General features: G+C 37.3%; 1 protein-coding gene across 4 annotated transcripts in view; it reads left to right on the top strand.

The window, feature by feature from the left end:
* The window catches only part of sdccag8 (SHH signaling and ciliogenesis regulator sdccag8), a 186,361-nt gene that overhangs the window by 95,184 nt on the left and 69,518 nt on the right, over positions 1-21,659 (top strand). For all 4 annotated transcript variants that reach the window (XM_039738727.1, XM_039738726.1, XM_039738725.1 and 1 more), the window contains one exon: positions 20,744-20,871. In XM_039738727.1, coding sequence (XP_039594661.1) covers positions 20,744-20,871 — 128 coding nt within the window. The remainder of the gene's footprint in view (positions 1-20,743; positions 20,872-21,659) is intronic.

The raw sequence follows: 21,659 nt of genomic DNA, 5'->3' as shown, positions 1-21,659 counted from the left end.
CCTGTGTTTTGGTATTTGTAGGGGTTTCATTGTAATATTGTAATATACAATATAAACACAGAGAATGTCAGTTCATGCAGTTGCAGATAAGATTATCATGTTAATGGGTGGTGGTGGTGGTGTTACTAATTTTAATAATTGTTCTCTTTATTTTATTTATTTATTTCTCTTTATTTCACTTTAAAAGTGATTACACAATACAGATTCGTAAAAGACAGAAATTAGACCTTTGTTATTGATATTAAAGTGCATGAGCATTTTTTTTAATTCTTTAAATAGCTGGTAATGAATCTGTAATACATTGAAGTGTTCTAATTAGGTAACTACTGGCTCATCTGTAGGGTATTTGTGTTAGTAGTTTCCATTTAAAGGACCGATAAGGTCCATGAATTGAATAAGGAGAAGTGAAGATTCAGTCCTTTACTCTGTCCTCCATCGTCTTGTTTAAATTTGAGTTGCTGGCTTAACCCATCCACCCTCTTTTCCTTACAGATCTTATAAATGATCAACAGAGCAACAAGTATGACCAATAGTATTCTTTTTTTTTTTTTTAATAATAAGTTAATTTACTCTAATCTCATGCATTGTTTTCTAGAGTCTTGATCAGAAACAATCTTATCATTAATAGTATAAAACTGCAAATGTAAATTTAAATACCAGATACAAATGTTTTAGCACTGTGTTAAAATATACTGTCATCTGGCAAGTTGTTTTAACAGATCAGCACTCTCATTAAAAAAAAAAACTCAAGTGGCATAATGGCCTAAACTCTCCAACTGGACCTCAGGAACCTACTTTGCAGTTAAGTAGGAACAATGTAGAAAATGAATGCATGGTATTTTAGATTTTGTCTTTTTATACCTTTTTGTGATCTTTCTAAACATTTATATTTTTGATCAGATCATTATTTTTGTATTTGCAGTGATAAATTTGAAAAGGTTTGTTTTGAAGGATATCATATTGTGAGGTTTGATTTTTACTAATAAATATTCTTCACTGTTTATAATTGTATGTATATTACATTGAAGTATTTCTGTTCTTATTAACTTTTAGCATTTGCCCTTGGCACTCTTAGGAAGCATTTTATTTAAAGCCTTTTGATCTGTGACCCAGTCCGTGCTGCTACTTTCTGCACTTACATGGATAAAGTTATTATTTTAGGCTAGTGCTTAAAGTAGTGAGTTGCATCCAATGAATGCATGTCAGAAATTGTCGATCAAAGTATTATCTCTTTATTATATAAAAAAAATCCTTTGAGGAGGCAAGACTTTTTGGAAGAGAGATTTTTTCATGTCCCGCGAGATGAGACTTTTGCCTTGAGATTTTTTCAAGTTACGCCCTCCTCTCAAACATTTTCAAACAAGACCCCAATCGTCTCAACTCTGTGGTCCCGCAACAGTTAAAGCTACAACAAGTTCAATTTAAAAGAAACCACAATTCGGTCAGGTGTATATTTATGATCACAGAGAAGCGATGCAACATAGAATCTAGAATTGAAACAGTTAAATGATTGGGCGTATTTGAAATTATACAGCCAATAATGGATACAAATCCATACGTCCAAAAGTATCTCATTTTACATAAAATTTATCTGGAAAACACGGTTTTCTTGGGTTTATATAAGAATCCGAAAGATCACGGTCACATTTATAATAAACCAACATTGTCAGTGATAATAGTTTCGAAAGACAGAGATATCAAAGACAAAGTTGATGAAAAGCAAAGCACAATTTGTCGTTTCTGGCTAATAAATCGCCTCATTCCGATATTTTACTCCTTTTCCTTTGCTTTTCCCTGAAGGCAAAACAGGATGGTCGTATAATATGAAACACACGAAATCAGATAAACGAATAACACGCACACAATATTTCGGGTCAAAATTAGCGATACGTCCCAATATATTTAACCCACTTCTGTCATCTCAATGTCTATTGCAACATTACATTGTTAATGGGTATCTAAAAGTCGAAGCTAATTGTCTCTTCCTTATTAAATAATAATGCTAAATAACAAAGATGGGGGTGAGTATAACACAGAGGGATACATGTTTTTTAGGAAGGATAAATAGAACAGAAAAGGAGGTTGCGTTGCTGTTTATGTCACACACAAGTTAAACATGTTTCCTCTTCACTTGGATGATGAGTCCCATATTAGTGAGAATATGTGGATTCACCTGGAAAGCATTAGGGAAAGAGGCCTTATTTTAGGAGTGTGTTATAGACCACCCAGTGCAGACAGTAATTCCAACACACTTCTTTTTAGTAATATTAGAAAGGCAAGTTTACTGGGTGATATTATATTCATGGGGAGCATTAACTATCCAAATATTAACTGGGATAACCTTGCAAATGGCGGAGTACAAAAACAGGTGTTTTTAGGTGTAATCAGTGATGTTAAAGCTCAGTCTTGAGGTGAAGTCTGTCTAGATTTAGTATTTTGTAATAATCAGAATAGAATTGATGATGTAGAGCTGATTGAACCACTAGGGTTCTTAGTGTTTTGTAAGAGTGCGGATGCAAAAAGTAAAATTAAGTTTAACTTTGGTAGGGCAAATTTATGCAGAGTTGGAAAAGTCTTAAGGAGAATCAACTGGGATAAGCTTTTAAGTGTGGCAATATTCGAGGAGCAGTGGAACAAGTTTAAAAATGTTTTACATGTAATGCAGGACAGGTACATACCTAAATTTGGAATTAATGGGAAATTTAAAGGATCTCTGATGTGGGTTAATAAAACGTTAAAAAAGAAGCTGCAAAGGAAAAAACAGCTGTATAAAGTGTCTAAGACTAATAACTCCAGTTTGAATCATAGGTCATATTAGAGCTTGAGGGCAAGCATTAAGAAGGATATTAGGGAGGCTAAAAGTCAGTTGGAGAGGAATATAGCAGATAAGGCGAAAGATCACACAAAGAGATTCTTTCAGTATTTTAGTAGTAAAAGAACAGTCAAGGAGGGGGTGAAGTGCATCAGGAATAGTAAAGGGGAATTAAAAGATACAGTTAGTGAAATAGTGGACACTCAAAACTTACATTTTTCTGAGGTCTTCAAAGGTGAGGAAGTGGATAACCTCCCAGCAGTAAATGAGAATACTAAGGGGGGTTCTGTGTGATTTAGAAATTGCAATGGGAGAAGTACTGCTCAGAATAAATAGGCTGGAGTCAAACAAATCAACAGGGGCCTCATGTATAAACGGTAAGTACGCAGAAAAATGTTGCGCAAGAACGTTTCCATGCTCAAATCGCGATGTATAAAACCTAAATTTGGCGTAAAGCCACGCACATTTTCATGGTAGCTCCAACCCTGGTGTACACAAGTTCTCTGCTCGGTTTTGCAAACTGGCGGCACCCAGCGTCAAAGCAGTGCTACTGTTCCAGTATGGTTTCCCTTTCTTTTTTAGATCCACATCCCTGACGTGGCTTTATAAATACACTGAAATTAACCGCATACTGTTTATTAGTTTAATGCATCTGATTGTAATCAACCTGTAACAATATAATGGTCCACAGAATGGTCAAACTATTCTAAATACAATAGCTGCTTTAGCGTTGCTACTCTCACCGCACCTTTTTCTTCTTCTTCTTTCAGCTGAAATTAAAGGAACACTTTTTAATCAGAGTATAGCATAAAGTCAATGAAACTTATGGGATATTAATCTGGTCAGTTAAGTAGCAGAGGGGGTTGTTAATCAGTTTCAGCTGCTGTGGTGTTAATGAAATTAACAACAGATGCACTAGAGGGGCAACAATGAGATGACCCCCAAAACAGGAATGGTTTAACAGGTGGAGGCCACTGACATTTTTCCCTCCTCATCTTTTCTGATTGTTTCTTCACTAGTTTTGCATTTGGCTACAGTCAGTGTCACTACTGGTAGCATGAGGCGATACCTGGACCCTACAGAGGTTGCACAGGTAGTCCAACTTCTCCAGGATGGCACATCAATACGTGTCATTGCCAGAAGGTTTGCTGTGTCTCCCTGCACAGTCTCAAGGGCATGGAGGAGATTCTAGGAGACAAGCAGTTACTCTAGGAGAGCTGGAGAGGGCCATAGAAGGTCCATAACCCATCAGCAGGACCAGTATCTGCTCCTTTGGGCAAGGAGGAACAGGATGAGCACTGCCAGAGCCCTACAAAATGACCTCCAGCAGGCCACTGGTGTGAATGTCTCTGACCAAACAACCAGAAAGACTTCATGAGGGTGACCCAAGGGCCCCATGTCCTCTAATGGGCCCTGAGCTCACTGCCCAGCAGCATGCAGCTCGATTGGCATTCACCATAGAATACCAGAATTGGCAGATGCACCACTGGTGCCCTGTGCTTTTTACAGATGATAGCAGGTTCACCCTGAGCATGTGACAGAAGTAAAAGGGTCTGGAGAAGCCATGGAGAACATTATGCTGCCTGTGACATCATTCAGCATGAGCAGTTTGGTGGTGGGTTAATGATTGTCTGGGGAGGCATATCCATGGAGGGTCACACAGACCGCTACAGGCTTGACAAAGGCACCTTGGCTGCCATTAGGTATCAGGATGAAATCCTTGGACCCTTTGTCAGACCCTATGCTGGTACAGTGGCTCCTGGTGCACGACAATTCCTGGCCTCATGTGGTGAGAGTATGCAGGCAGTTCCTGGAGGATGAAGGAACTGATACCATTGACTGGCCACCACACTTTCCTGACCTAAATCCAATAGAACACCTCTGGGACATTATGTTTTGGTCCATCCAATGCCACCAGGTTGCACCTCAGACTGTCCAGGAGCTCGGTGATGCCCTGGTCCAGATCTGGGAGGAGATCCCCCACAACACCATCTGTCATCTCATTAGAAGCATGCACCAATGTTGTCAGGCATGTATAGAAGAACACAGGGGCCATACAAAGTGCTGCGTACAATTTTGAGTTGCTGCAATTAAATTTTGGCAAAATGGACTAGCCTGCCACATAATGTTTTCACTCTGATTTTTGGGGCGTCTTTGAATTCAGGGCTCTGTACGTTGATCATTTTCATTTCCATCAAACGATGTGGCATCCTTTCGTTCCTACCACATTACCCAGTCTATATCAGTATAGATATCCAGGAGGATTTCTTTTTCCCATTGAGATCTGATGTGTTTTCAAAGTGTTCCTTTAATTTTTTTGAGCAGTTTATTTAATCGAATTTTGCGCGCAGCAAGCATCATGTTCCCATTTTTATTAACATACTTTAACTTCTATCATCATGAAAATGATATCAAGTATACATCTCAGTATTTTAATTATTCAGAGAGCTGTAATATCATGAATGTAATGGATTCTGTGTCCTGTCGGAGGAAGAGAAAGAATGGAAGCATGTAGTGATTCACACACACAGAGCACATAGAAGATCAAATACAAAACAAAGCATTTAACATGCTACTTTAGTTACGATGGGATTTGAGAAACTAGTAAATCAAACGATTTTAAGATAAAGTTTATGATTTTCTACTTTAATGACAAAATAAACTACGTGATTAAAGTGGAAATTTCGAGATTAAAGTTTACATTTCGTGCTTTTTTTCCTCACTGTGTGCCTATTTTTTTTTCCTCTGTACCCTAATAAGCTTTCATATGAAACTCAGACAGTGGGCTACGACTCTCCTTTTCACAGCGACTTTGATATCTGACACCTTCTTTTTTTATTTTGCACTGTGTGACTTTGTGAACTTGAGCTTTCGAGTTTCTCTGACACCATGTGTCATGATCAACTTCCTTTTGTTGTTTATATCACTGTTTAAACCAACAAATAGTAAATTTTTCCTTGCCTCCACTTGGTATTCGCTGAAATTCTTCCGTTTCCCCCAGTGCTTTTGCTATTGCCTTTTCACAGAACGCTGAGCTTAAGGGCTATTTATATTGATTTTCATTAATCTGGGAGGAGACGGGGTGGGACAGCAGGTGCGTGGGTTACTTTTCACACTGACCGGGATTTATGTAGTGGAAGAATGTGGAAGTTGGCGTTCGCACAGATTTATGCATCTGGATTTTTTTGTGAGTAAGCTCATTTCCGCTTTTGTCCGTACACCATGTTAGAGTGTGAATTCTACACACAGCGTTATGCATGAGGCCCCAGAACAAGATATTTAAAAAAAAAAAAAAGGGTGACCCGACAAATCCAAGCAACTATAGGCCAATAAGCTTAATGTGCAGCACAGAAAATTAATGGAAGGAATTATAAGGAGAAGATTGAGCAGCACATGGCAAGTACAGGAGTTTTTCTGAACAGTCAATATGGGTTCAGAAGAAGGGAGATCGTGTTTTACTAACATGCTGGAATTCTATGAGGAAGCAGCAATAGGATATGATCAAAATGGAGCATTTGATATTATTTTTCTTGACTTTCAGAAAGCGTTTATAGATGGGTGCAGAATTGGCTCAGACATGGGAAGCAAAGGGCAATGGTGCAAGGAACCTTATCAGATGTTAGGAGTGGTGTTCAACAGGGATTGGTGCTAGGGCTGCTGCTGTTTTTAATATATATAACTTATTTGCATAGGAATACTAGTAACAAGCTATTTAAGTTTGCAGACGATACCAAGACAGGTGGATTGGCAGATAATTTGGAATCCATTAAATCATTACAGAAGGATTTGGGCAGCATACAGGCTAGGGCAGATTTGAAGCAGATAAAATTTAATGTCAGGAAATATAAGTCCAAGGAGGTTCTGCTCAAGCTTTATAATACTCCGGTAAAGCCTCATCTGGAATACTGTCTGCTGTTTTGGTGTCCAGACTACAAAAAGGACATGGCAGCGCTAAGAAAGGTCCGGAGATGTGCGACGAGGCTTATTCCAGAGCTACAGGGGATGAATTATGAAGAAAAATTAAAAGAGCTGAGCCTTTTCAGTTTAAGCAAAAGAAGATTAAGAGGAGACCTGAGTGAAATGTTTAAAATCATGAAAGGAATTAATACAGTGGTTTGAGACTGTTATTTTAAAATGAGTCCATCAAGATCATGGAACACAGTTGTAAACTTTTTATGGGTAGATATAGACATATAGACATAGATTGGGAAAATTTTCTTTACCAAGAGAACCATAGACACTTGGAATAAGCTCCCAAGTAGTGTGGTAGACAGTAAGACTTTAGGGACTTTCAAAAGTAGAGTTGATTTTTTTTTTTTTTTAAAGAAGAATTAAGTAAATAAGACTGGATAGCTTTGTTGGGCTGAATGGCTTATTCTCGTTTAGATTGTTCTGTTATAAAAGTTAAAAACAAACAGGAATTTTATGCAATGGTCTATCTTTGCTTTTCAATTGTGTGTAAGTATGTAGGATAAAATATATAAGATGGCACTGATTTATTGCTTCTGTTTATAGGACATGCACTCTACAGTACATGGGCAGACAGTATGAAATAGAAAAGTAGTGGTTATTCTTATAGATTTGTTATTTATATTGTTTTTTTTTTTAATTTAAGTTGCTAAAGACAATTTCTTGTTAATACCTTCTGGAAGTTAAAATGCTTTTAAACAACTCAAGTATATTCTCTGCCACTGTCTGTCTTTTATTTTGAGAACTGTTGTTTGTGTACAGGTAGAATTTTACATGATTTTTTGATGATCCGCTTATTCTCATCAACGCGATGACATTGTAAAATACAGTAGTAGAATTTCTGCCACTTGTAACTTCAGTCCTATTGTGAAATATAATGGTGATAGTAAAAAGAGTCTCTATCATGTTGTTTCAGCTTTGGCTGGGGCATCACATAGGACGTAGTGTGGCGATTTAAACTGAACTAAGATCATGACTAATTAAAGTTTCTCTTCTAAATATACCAAAATTAGTTTTATAATTAACAGCTGTTATTTAAGGGCAGAGATTGTGAGTTGCTTAAAAAAAAAAAAACTGTCAAAAGATGATTACAAACAGAGGGACATTTGCCCAGGCAATAAGTAAGAATTAAACTTGGCTTTTGATCATTACAGTGTTCCAATTTTGTACATCAGTGTTACCAGCTGTTTTTCAAAATCATTATAGCTAACTACTCTCTACTTTCTGCTATGGCTGAGAAAATGGCAACTTTTTCTCCTCTGATTTTTGCAAACGCTTTAGCAAATTACAGACAGCTCAGTAAATAATTCCATTTCCTTTAATTGCATTTAATACATAAATAAAGTGTCTTGTTCTTTTTCTGTATTATATTTTCATGTTTAAAAGGAATTATAAGAGTACTAGGGAGGTCCTGCAAATTCTACTGTGGCCACCCAAAGGCTGCTAGGGGCAATGAATTTTTTGTTTGTATTAAATGCCCTGACAGGTAGTGTGGTTTGGGGTAAGACATGGACTTCAAAGCCTAGGGTTGCCAGTACACACCCTAATTCCCATATGCCCTGAGCAAGTCACTTTACCTACCCACAATTACAGAGATGTAGTACAATTATTATTTACATATTTATTGCAATTGGGGTACAGGAAGCTGAACTAGTCTGAGAGAGAGAGATGTTAAAGGGCAGGTAACCCTCTCCTTAGCAAGTGTATGGAGTCACAGAGACAAGAGATCATGGTAAATGTGAATAAATATACAAAGCTGCTCTAAGCAATTGCAAGGATGATGTGGAAAAATACTGCCTATCCTGGTGTTGGTGTATACTTTATATTTTTGTGTGTTCAGTTCTGGAGAAACTAGTTTCCTTCTCAAGTTTATTAAAATGCTCCAAGATAGACTAAATGTATCTCAGTGGGCTTTTATATGAGTGAATGTGTTCAGCAATAGACACACCTTTTTGCTATTTATTTTTTAGCACTTTTGAGAAACTGACTCAGTTGCTTTTGGCTGTCACAGTACCTTAGTGCATAGGTGTCCCTAGTTGGTCTTGTCTGGACAATGGTATGGTGCAGCTTTCATTTTTTTTGGTAGCACAGTGACCATAACTTTAAACTACACTTGAAATCTTTTCTTACCACTGACCATTTCATACATATTGTACAGTAACACTTTTAACGGCTATTTTATATTGTCTAGCACATAGTTTCTTAAACTACAGGTTGCAACCAGGTTGTCTGCTTTTAAGACGTGGGAAGTCATGACTCAACATTCTATTCAATGGGAAAGGGTCGCATTTGGTGTCTCACGATGGGTCACCACAGGCAGTTTAAGCAATCAGTTGCTCAATTTGGCCTTAAAAATGGGTGACAGAGTACAGAGAGTGGAGATTTGGATCTGAGGAGAGAGAAAAGATGAAGCAACCGATCAATCAAGCAATTGAAATGATACAAGTGGAGTGAAAGCACATCGGTTGGGAGAAATGTAATTGAAAGGAAATTGAAGGCAGCATGGTTGAATGGGTTCATCTCCAATCTGTTGGATGTGTTTTCAGGGAGAGCAGGGTCATCACTTTTCTTCTGCAGTGAGGACCAGGGATTGACAACCTTTGAGATAGCGAAAAACGACAGCTCAGGAGTCCTGGTTCACTGACGATGTCTAAGCAGGAAATCAGTGAAGACATTCAGACACCAGAGGAGGAATGTTATTAGATGTGGTGTGAGGAAGGAGTGAGTGAAGCAAACAATAAGTCACTACAGTGTTTGTCATGTGAGTGGCGCTGGTGAGATTTGGGCCCATCCAAGTACTTGCAGCCAAAGGGATTTTCTAGATAAGAACTGCTCAGGGAAGGATGTTGTAACATTTTTCCATTTGTTTTTAACAATTTTATTTATTACTTTCGAAAAGATAGACTCCTCTGATATAGTTTGTTTAAAAGAAAATGTTTATTTAAACATTTATTTCTTTATGGATTTTGATAATTGCAGTGTTTGCACAATGCAATCCTGTTGTCTCCTCACTTGCCCTAGACTGGCCTTTGTTTACTAACCATAAGATGACCAGAAGTAGAAGCCAGTGGCAAAAGGTGTTGGGCATTGCAGTCCAAATGTTATCTTTTTAATTGCTATTGTTTTGTGTCAGTTATGAGTACTTACTTTAGGAATTTCTGAACGTTAACATGCGTTTTTCTCTCACTCGGATGGGGTTGTTTAGAGAACATTATGGTTATACTATTTTTCTACTACTTGAATTTTAATAAATCAATTCTATTAATGTTTAATATTTACCCTAATTTTTTATGGTAGACACTGTAATTCTGGAACTTTCTTTCCCAGAAGTCTTTTCAAAAGACTTTTTGATCTCAAATATCATTTGGTTGTTTTTCAGATTCTTTCGAATGATTTTGAGTATACTGTAACTACTGTTTACTTTTTGGTCATAATCCTTAGGCTATTTGGTATACCTGGTGACTAATCTACTGTAGCAAAATAACAGAAATGAGATAAAGAGTTGCAGTACTAATTGGGCAAGCCCTGTAGAGTGAAATGAATAAGTCGAGAAACAAGTTGAAAGTGCACAAAACAAAATGATGACCATTCAAGTCGTTTAGAATCAAAAATCCCTTATACAGGAAATCACTGCTGTTGATTTTGCACATTCCAGTGCAAGTTTCAGAAATGAATGCAGAATTCCAGTATAGAGTCTCTTTAAATCTCATCCAAGATGGAAGGGGAGAGACTTCTGGTCTGATGGCAGAGGATGTGAATGTCAGTAGTCAGGAGGTGAGTTGTTACTGGAAGCACAAGAGGAGGAGGCCTCTGAGACTTGGGAGAGGTATTGCCCTCATAGTTACTCCCTTTTCACACATGCCTGACTCTACCTATTCCTTAGGTACACATTTATCTTCTGATCCTTCTTCGACCTTTGTGGCTTGCCAGAGTAATTTTGTACATGGTAGAAAGACTTTGGAACATGTCTGCATTGTTATTTTCCATATTCTTTACAAAGTGATTTTGAATATTTTTTTCTGCCAACCTATTCTTTAATATTCCTCATAATTTGATATTATCTGTGTATTGCACCAATTTAGAATATATCTGAATATTCTAAATTGCAAAATTATAGGCTGGTGGTACAATGTATACTGCTGTTGGTTTTCTGGGTTTAGTGTCCCGGGTTTGAATTCTATTTCAGATTGTTGTCTGTGTGGAGATTGCCGCTTCTTCCCATGTCTGCATTGGAATTCCTGTGTCATCCCATGAAGTTAATTAGCAGTTCTTAATTGGCACTGTGTGGGTGTGTGCATGTGTCATGTGGTGGACTACTGTCCTGTCTAGGTTTGTTTCCTTCTCTGTAGCCTGTGCTGCAGACAGAGGCTCTAGCCTGCCATAACACTGAATTGGATTAGGATGGTTTGAACATGTGCCCTAAGTTAATTGCAAACAGCGATGTTCTTTATCTCAAAAGATCCTTCTTTTGTAGTACTCGTGCAGCTAAAAGTTTCAAATGAATGTTCCAAATAAAGCTTTGAGAAATCTATGGAATGCAGAAAAATAATTGAGAATGTTAAAAACAACATATTTTTCTTATTTTATCCTTTGCATTTTGTTTGATTAAGTTTTAATAATTATGTGTTTATGTAATTACAAATACATTTACAGAGAATTGCAATAAAAAAATAAAAATGCTTGCTGTTAAAAAGTATTTTCATTAATGATGCTATTAAAGCTGTGTCCTTTATTATTATAAATGGTTTTAAATAAAGGAAAAGGAGTAAACACTTTACAGAATATACTGTGGCCTGTGATGATCGCTTCAAAATATACAGTGCATCTGGAAAGTATTCACAACGCATCACTTTTTCCACATTTTGTTATGTTACAGCCTTATTCCAAAATGGATTAAATTCTTTTTTTTCCTCAGAATTTTAGACACAACACCCCATAATGACAACGTGAAAAAAGTTTATTTGAGGTTTTTGCAAATTTATTAAAAATAAAAAAACGGAGAAATCGCATGTACATAAGTATTTACAGCCTTTGCTCAATACTTTGTCGATGCACATTTGGCAGCAATTACAGCCTCAAGTCTTTTTGAATATGATGCCACAAGCTTGGCACACCTATCCTTGGCCAGTTTCGCCCATTCCTCTTTGCAGCACCTCTCAAGCTCCATCAGGTTGGATGGGAAGCGTCGGTGCACAGCCATTTTAAGATCTCTCCAGAGATGTTCAATCGGATTCAAGTCTGGGCTCTGGCTGGGCCACTCAAGGACATTCACAGAGTTGTCCTGAAGCCACTCCTTTGATATCTTGGCTGTGTGCTTAGGGTCGTTGTCCTGCTGAAAGATGAACCGTCGCCCCAGTCTGAGGTCAAGAGCGCTCTGGAGCAGGTTTTCATCCAGGATGTCTCTGTACATTGCTGCAGTCATCTTTCCCTTTATCCTGATTAGTCTCCCAGATCCTGCCGCTGAAAAACATCCCCACAGCATGATGCTGCCACCACCATGCTTCACTGTAGGGATGGTATTGGCCTGGTGGTGATGAGCGGTGTCTGGTTTCCTCCAAACGTGATGCCTGGCATTCACACCAAAGAATTCAATCTTTGTCTCATCAGACCAGAGAATTTTGTTTCTCATGGTCTGAGAGTCCTTCAGGTGCCTTTTGGCAAACTCCAGGCGGACTGCCATGTGCCTTTTACTAAGGAGTGGATTCTGTCCGGCCACTCTACCATACAGGCCTAATTTGTGGATTGCTGCAGAGATGGTTGTCCTTCTGGAAGGTTCTCCTCTCTCCACAGAGGACCTCTGGAGTTCTGACAGAGTGACCGTCAGGTTCTTGGTCACCTCCCTGACTAAGGCCCTTCTCCCCCGATCGCTCAGTTTAGATGGCCGGGAAGAGTCCTGGTGGTTTTGAACTTCTTCCACTTATGGATAATGGAGGCCACTGTGCTCATTCGGACCTTAAAGGCAGCAGACGTTTTTCTGTAACCTTCCCAAGATTTGTGCCTCGAGACAATCCTGTCTCAGAGGTCTACAGACAATTCCTTTGACTTCATGCTTGGTTTGTGCTCTGACATGAACTGTCAACTGTGGAACCTTATATAGACAGGTGTGTGCCTTTCCAAATCCATGTCACATCAACTGAATTTACCACAGGTGGACTCCAATTAAGCCACAGAAACATCTCAAGGATGATCAGGGGAAATAGGCTGTGAATACTTAGTACATGTGATTTCTCAATTTTTTTATTTTTAATAAATTTGCAAAAATCTCAAGTAAACTTTTTTTCACATTGTCATTATGGGGTGTGTTGTGTAGAATTCTGAGGAAAAAAATTAATTTAATCCATTTTGGAATAAGGCTGTGACATAACAAAATGTGGAAACAGTGATGCGCTGTGAATACTTTCCGGATGCACTGTATATATGTATTTTTCATATTGCAGACAATTCAAGACCATTTTATTTTTGTCGCTTCTGTATCTTTCAGTTTTTAGACTGTCATGCTATAGTTGTATCTTTTATCATGGCACTAGCTAAGCAATAGAAATAAAGTAAAAGTTTTTCACTACTTAATTTCAGGTTTGATCATATATAAGAATTGGTGCCGCCGTCACATCATTGAATACAAGACAGAAGTTTCCTTTAATGCAACACAAGTGTATCACAGGGTGTACAAAGACACCCACACTCATGCCAGGGCTGTATAACATTGGCAAAAAATCAAGCAGCTTGTGTCTGGCCTGTAGGAGGAAAGCAGAGTCCCTGAAGGAAATTTACGTGACCAAAGGGAATAAAATATACACTCCACACAGAAGGCATCACAGTTTGAATTCTGAGCCCAGGAGTCAAGCATTGTGAGACACAAATGTTATCCATCATTCCAAATGAAAAGTAACAAAGAAATTACTTTAAAATAGCAGGCATGAAAATATTGTTGATCAAGTTTTATGTATTGTGTAAATCTAAAAAGCAGATGGTAGTCTTTTGAGTATATTTATTTTGCAATGAATTCAGAAGTCACATTCAATTTTTATATATTATGACTTACAAAACATAAATGGCATCAGATTTGTTGTTTTCCTTGAATCATAACTAACTGCACTTAATACAGTTATTTTTTCCCCAGTTTTAATTTTTTAATGGCTGGTTTAGACAATAATAATATTTACATTTTATTTATGTAGAAGCCAGAATTGTTAGAGTTAATTTGCACTTAACAGATGGTTTTGTGCCCCAAACATTTCTCTACAATGCATGGATAACTGTACCTGGATGACAGTGAATGTTGAAATATCTGGTTATGGAATGAGGATATGCATACAGAATCAGCTACTCAAATCACTAGTTAATGTGTGCACTATTTTCTATATCACATTCCAAAGACGAGCCTTGCAGGTTAATTAGTGGTTCTATGTTGTATATTGATCCCTACAGTGTATTTGTGCCCTGTCCAGGACTGGTTTTTCCTGTGCCTGATGTTGCCAGGATTGTCTCCAGCCCTCAGTGACCCTGAACAAGATTAAGCTGACTGAAAATGCTTTGTTATTTATTGATTTGTTTCATGATGTATGTGCTGAGCAGAGTATACCATTCTCCTTGTTCTTACCAAAAGTCTTAGTACATCTGGGGAAAAATATCAGGTGTTTCCAGAGCAGCTACATGATGTACTTATCTCTAGGGTGTTGTCACTGTTGCTCCACACCCCTCAGTTCCTCATCCTCAAATGGAGAGATGGCTGTGAATCCAGGATGTTCTATTCAGTATGGAGCAGGTTACCAAATGAGCTTATTTAGCTGAGCAAGCAAGCTTTTGACTTAAACTGCAACTGCAAGCATATAATATTATATAGCATTAAGCTCTTTCTGTCACAGACTTGCTGTCCCTCATTACACTGTCCTGGACAATGTCTCTAGGTCTCTTTCCCATGGGTCATGCATAACACAATTAAAATAGGATGCACCCATGGACATCCATACTAGATAAATACTTTATTAATCCCCAAGGGGAAATTCACATACTCCAGCAGCGGCATACTGATAAAAACAATATTAATTAGGAGCAATAAAAATGCAGTGGATTGCAAAAAAGCAAGGTGGAGAGTGCGAGGCAGGTATAACAGTCTATAATCTTGTATAGTGTTCATGTTTACCCCCCGGGTGGAATTGAAGAGTTGCATAGTGTGGGGGAGGAACAATCTCCTCAGTCTGTCAGTGGAGCAGGATGGGGACAGCAGTCTATCGCTAGAGCTGCTTCTCTGTCTGGAGATCATACTGTTCAGTGGATACGGTGGATTCTCCATGGTTGACAGGAGATATATAAATAATAAATACAGTATATAAACAATCTTTATTAAACCTTTCGATGTAGTTCAGAAGTGCTCTATAGTGACATTTGCTTAAAATTAAAGAGATCCCACAAATTTAACACCTGATGTCTGCCCACCATTCTCTGCTTATGGATTGTCCTTGGCTGCATTTAATGAATATAACAGTTTCACTCCACAAGCATCAAGCTTTATAAATTATCAGGTGTAACTGTATTACAGCTATAACTATTTTTTCTATGTACTATATTTGTATTTTCACTTATAAATGCAGACTTCAGAAGACTGTTTTTCTGGGGTTGTCTTGTCTTTCTCTAGTGGGTTGACCTAACTGCCTACAATTCAAACAATGTAGTAAAGAACATGGCAGTCCAGAACTCCATTGCCTAAACAGCTGTTCTTCTCTGAGTGTTTGTGCCTTCCTGCCCTCAGAATTCCACCGTGGCTTTCAAGCTCTGGTGTTTGATACACAAAAACTCTGCAGCAGTTTAAACTCTCCTGAAAGATTCACAAATAGAAGATGATGTTATAGACCAAATCAGGCAATCAAGTAATTATGCTCAAGCAGCCAACTCTGGACTTGTAGTATTTCAACTAAAACATACCTCTCAATTGTTGCATTTTCAATGCAATCTTGACATTTACAATGTGACCTAATTCATATATGATTAAATGGCTAATTCATTTTCTAATCTAAATCCACTTAATCCAAAAGTAGGGATTGTGGAGCCATACTTTTTCTAGATTCACTGAGTGCAACGCAATATACAATCTTAAACAGTGGTACAATCCATCTCAGGGTACACATCTCTACATATAAAAAATAAACATAGTATTCTCCAACAATTTAACTTATGCCAAAGATGTAATTGTAGTTTTTTTATAGTCTATTGCAGTAAATGAGAATCAGACAGCATGATGAGTTGGGGTACCACCCTGATAACCCCATTTAATCGAGTGCCAAAGAAATGGAAAAAGAACAGAAAAACAAAGACAATGGTGTCTGCCAAGCAACAAAAGGTTTCTTCAGAGCAGGAGAGCTGTCTTTCTTTTTGTCGCTAGTTCAAAACAGAATGGCTACTTCCAGTGGCCATCTTGTTTTTAAAGAGGGATCCTGGACTAAAAAGGAAGTGATGTCAGATGTCTTCTAGCTGATGTCCTGTGTACTGTGATGATGTATTGTGAGGATGGAAATGGAGACTTTATTAGCAACAGTGCCCCCCACTCAGTATCATGTGATATCACATACCATGTGGGAGCCCTTAAAATGCCACCTAAGCATGTGGGTTGACACTATAAATACTTAAGAGTGAACAAAATTAACCATAACATCTGTCTTAAGGATAAAAGAAGCATAAGCTCTGTTAAAAGTACTTATCTATTACCAACTAGATTTAGAGTAAAAATGATCATCTGTATAGTAATGTTCATGTTGAAATTATACACTTTTTAATTTTAGTATGTTTTAAAAAGATGTATTATAGCATTAAGGTGTAATTCTAACAGTAATATTTTGCAATCTATAGATATAATTGTTTATTCCAGTAGTGTGGCATTTCTTTTTAACACAAGAACATTTTATTCCTTTTTTTTAATATCTTGTAATGTAATGTAATCAATATAGTACGCGCTTGGAATGTTTTAGTGCCAGACGGCAAGTGTCTTTTTTTTTTAAAAAGATCCAGTTAATTGTATTAATTATTTCTGGTAGAGTGGAACATTTTATCGACATAGACCTTTGTGAGATGCGAGATCTCACAAAATAGATAAGAAATCATCAATATCTTCAATTATGAGCTATAGAATTTACTGAGGAAAGCATAACACTTCTTCCTATGGCAGAGCTTAAAAAATAATTTCTTTATATAGGAAAAGGTTTTCTTTTCTATTGATTAATATATAACATACTTTTTTATTTCCTTTGGGAGACATAAATAAACATTGGGGTAATGTTCCAAAGGCAGATATAGTTGTGAACCTTATTTAAGTAGATCCACGGAAGAAACATAGGGTTACTGTTTAAATGCTCTGAGATTACCACTTCTATGTAGAGTTTATAGAATATCTAAAAATATAAGTTACCCAAATAACAATATCTTACCTAAAAATGTAGTAAGATTTAACATGGCTTGAGAAGATGTTACTAAATTCCCTTTATTTGTACATTTTCTTATATTTTCTGTAAAGTATTTAATTGTGATACATTATAAAGAATAAAATTAATATTGTACCTTGTATGTAAAAGACAGTAAAATGATACATTGATTTATTTTTTTAACTGTGTTCTTGCAACTGAATGCTTTCATTTACATTTCTTCTGAACATGAGAAACTGCTCTTATTCCAAATATGTTTCATTTTAGGGTTCCTTTCTACTTCTCAAATGAGTCAATTTACCTTCTTTTTCTCCCCAATTTAAACTGAACTACTGAGATCCCCATGTAATAAAGCTGGTAACAGATGGGCAGCATTAGTTCCTTTCATTTGTTGGCATCCATTTCCACCCTACAAACTTTAGGCAGCTCTGCAGAGGTCTGTAGGATGCTCTAGCAGCTACAGGGGTTGCTGTGGCATAGTGAGTGAAAAAAGGCCCTGCAGGCTTGACCGTTCCTCATGTAATCATTCCCCTGCCAGTTTAACTCCACCCTGGAGCTCCTTGGTGCTAATCTGGCCAAAGGGGCAGATGGAATGCACACTGTATATCCCTCAACTGCATTACATATCATACGTTGCTTTTCACCCTGCGTCTTGAAATCCATTTTTGTGTAAGTGCCCATGCATTGGCTATATTAGATATGTAGCTTCAAGTTAATTTATTATACATAATACTGTGTGTAATGACTGTTTTTGAGTCATTAATGATATTTTTTTTTTATTTAAATAAAGTTTGTCAACGGCAGCTTTTCTGGGTTTGGTACCTAGTCAACAGCAATAGTTTTAGCAGAGCCAGAGAACAGGCAGTGCTCATTGACAGCAGGTGGTGTGCCTGGAGCCTTTGTGAGTTTGATATATCTTATAGGAAACGGTACTCATAATTACAGAATAAATAGATTAACAATTCCAAGGAGAGGCAGTGAAAAATGAATTCCAAGACATCCATTCCTTTAATTTATATTTTGCTGTTATTTATTTGTTGCAGCATTTATGCATGCAGTCTTTTTACATTTTTAATAATTAGACTTTATAGTCAAGCATACTCTATTGTTGATGCCTCAACTCTTTTTGCTGGAACCACTTACTTCAAATTTCCTAAACAATGGCATGGAACAGTGTTCTAATAATACATGGAACGCCAGCACTTTTTCTTCCTTTTTATTAAGCCAACCTTCGTCTTCACAAATTAATTGAAATCCTGTAATTCAGAATAATGACGTTGTGACAAACATCTTGAAGCATTTCAATATGTGTATAAGTTGTTCAGAATTAACATTACAAGAGTAAAGGAACACCATTTGATATTGTAGTTGCTTTTATTAAAAACATGTTGCCCACATCAGTTAATTAGTATTATGTTAGTAGAGTGAAGTTTTATTTTAGTTCTCTCAAAATATTGCCATCAACTCCTACATTCTAAACATTTTTGATTGGCATGGTTATTAAACTAAAGTGAAAGATTTGAATGTGACTTTATTAGAGTAATGTGTACTTGCAGTATGTGTGCTGTTGGGTGTGTGTGTGAGTGAGATGGGGAGGGGGTTGCAAATTGGTGCCGGCAGTTCAGTTCACAGTGACCTTGAGGGGGCTTGCGCTTCTTGAAGAAGAAAGCAGAAGCTGGCGGTAAACAAAGTTCACTTCTGACAGATGGATTGAATGACAGAAAGGTTGTGAGTGCCAGAATAGCCCTGGCAGAGGAGGAAATGTTCAGTGGAATCCAACAGGAGAGGAGGTGTGAACAGGTGCGGGGCTGCTGAAGGAAGGGGGACCAGATGGAGGGAGCCAGAGCCAGTTTAGTTGAAGGAAAAAGGAGGGGGGAGAGAGAGAGCAGAAATGGGAAAAAACACACACACACACACACACACAAAAAAAACCTTAAAGGCTATAGGACCGGCAGCTAAATACGTGTGTGACAGAGGGTAAATAATGCACAAAGCAAAACTGTAGGGTGGCACTTGCTTTTTTTTGATAAGGGAATAAAACTGTTGGGTCTAGCTTGCACAATGCAGCTTTATCATACTAATGGGGCTAAATATAATAAATCAGTATAGGCTGACAAGGTGTTGGGCTAAGACCTATAATTAACTTTTTTTTGTCATTATCTGCAGCTATTTATACATTCTCATATACTACAATAAAAAGTAGAGGTTGAAACATATGTAGTCACTCATTTGAATAGTCTAGAAAACATATTGGCGTGTTATGCAGTGGTGGTTTCATTTCCTTTTTTAGATATTTAGAACATTTTGTTAATGCTCCTAGATGTGACTTAGTTGAACCTTGCTGTGTACGGTATATACAAATGTCTGTCTGTCTAATTGGACCCATCCTTTGTTGCTGGTCTCTGCATGTGTCCACTGTATCACCTCTAGTCTTCCTTCCTTTCGTTCTCTTAGTTTCTTTTTGGTAGTATTTATCCATTTATTCATCCATCCCTCCATCCCTTTTGTTTCTGTTATACCTGCGTGTCAAGGTATGTGCCTGCTTCATCTAAATTTGGTCAAAGAATTCAAACCTTCTGATTTGCTATTTGAGATATAAAGCTGTGTGTAGTCATATGTTGAATAAATATATTAGGTATGAATCTTTATATTTCTGTCATGTTTCATTTTGAAGATGTTCAGAAGGTTCCATAGCTACTGGAAAGGTGTTTGCATAATCTAGCACTTCTAAGTGAACAAACAGCAGCTAAAACCTATGTTTTTAAGCCTGTCTTTTTAAGCTGAATGTGAATCCTGCAAGGCATTTGTTCAGCCTGTGTTAAATCTGTTCAGAATAAAACCGGAAACTGATAATACGTCTTATGTCATGTACTCTGTAAAGTGCAGTTTTATATTTTCCACAGATGCTTGAAGTTATTATTGACATTTTTTGCTTGCCTCAAAGTGAAATTAAGATTTAAACAGGAAAATGTAATTTTTAACTTGTTACCCAGGCTAAGTCTATTGGGTAAAGCTGACCAATCACTTACTAATTTTTTTTTCTATAGCTTGTATTATTTTTTTGTATGTAGCTTTTAGTTTCAAAAATTTGGATCTATACATTATATGTTGTTTATTTATTAATAAATAATATTCATAATAAAAATAATTAATAGGGGATTGGGTGACAAAATGAAAGAGCTACCACATGTAAGAAATCCTTTAGATTGTCTAGTATGATAGCTTATTTTCCATTTTGCAATTCAAAAGCAAACTCTTTGTGCTTATTACTACTATCTGGATGTTCTCCTGACAAGTCAAAGAATATTATTGCAAGAAGTGTCTAATCATAAGTATGATCATCAAAGACTATATATACCTCGTGTCAGATTACAGTGAACTATTTAATTTGAAGTGCTCCCTTGAACACCTAACATGGACAAAGTGTCCAGAATCCACATAAGAGAACAATTTATTTCTTTCCCTTTTGAGAACATTAAACCCTAATTTCCAGCTGCTTTTGGTCTGTCTTTCTACTTTGGTGTTATTTTTTTTTTTTGCATTGTTGCAGGCTAGAGAAGGAAACTGCTCTTCGATGCCGTAGTGATGACGTCAAGGCCTTGACCTTCCAAGCCCAGCTTTGCGAGCAAGAGCTGACACAGAAGATACAGCAAATGGAGGCCCAGCATGACAAAAACGGTAGGTGGCCAGTAGCCCGCCCAATGCCAATACACCTTACTCACAGAGCTAGACTCGCACCTCACTGAGAAATGACATCAGGAACACCTGTAACCTTTGGCTGGCCAAAGGGAGCAGATGCTCACTACACCAGAGATTCCGAATTACATATTAGTTAGCGTTTAGAAGAGAAAATGGGAAGCATTGCCCACTGTCAGTTGATTTCAGAATGCTGCTCTCACATCTGTTGCACCATCTGGATTATGAGTTTATTTACCTGTGTTCAAGAAACTTAAAGCGTGCTGATGCCAGAACAAAGTGAAAAAAACAAAGGCCTCCTTTTTGGCTGAGTTTTGTGGGCACACATGTTGTCTAAAGAGAAATGGCATCAGAAGCTCAGCGGGAAATACTCCAGGCTTATGGAATTAGTCCTTTAATACCACAGAGCACTTCCTTCACTAAGCATATAATGGCCACTCTGACAAGCTAATGAGATTTTTTTTTTCTCTTTTTCCTTTTTAATTGTTATTTAAGACAGTATTGTCTCTAGATGATTTTTCTTTTTTCTTGTTTTGCTTTCCTAATTTACTGTTTTGGGTTCTTTTATTTGCATGCCTTAAACAAAGCAATGTTCACAGATGAAAGCTATTCTTTTTAGAGCTTATTATTACTGGAATCAGACTTTCTCTTTGTTTTACTATTATTATAGAACTGGTTATTGGGTGCTTTGCAGCAGTAGTGGTTCCTGAGCAGTAACTATACATTGTTTGTACAGTATTAATGCACTCATATCCACTACTTTGTTGAAG

This window comes from Polypterus senegalus, chromosome 16 (genome assembly GCF_016835505.1).
Source record: "Polypterus senegalus isolate Bchr_013 chromosome 16, ASM1683550v1, whole genome shotgun sequence".
Classification (NCBI taxonomy): domain Eukaryota; kingdom Metazoa; phylum Chordata; class Cladistia; order Polypteriformes; family Polypteridae; genus Polypterus; species Polypterus senegalus.
Note: the sequence above shows the minus strand (reverse complement) of the source record. Positions and strands in the feature narration are given on the sequence as shown.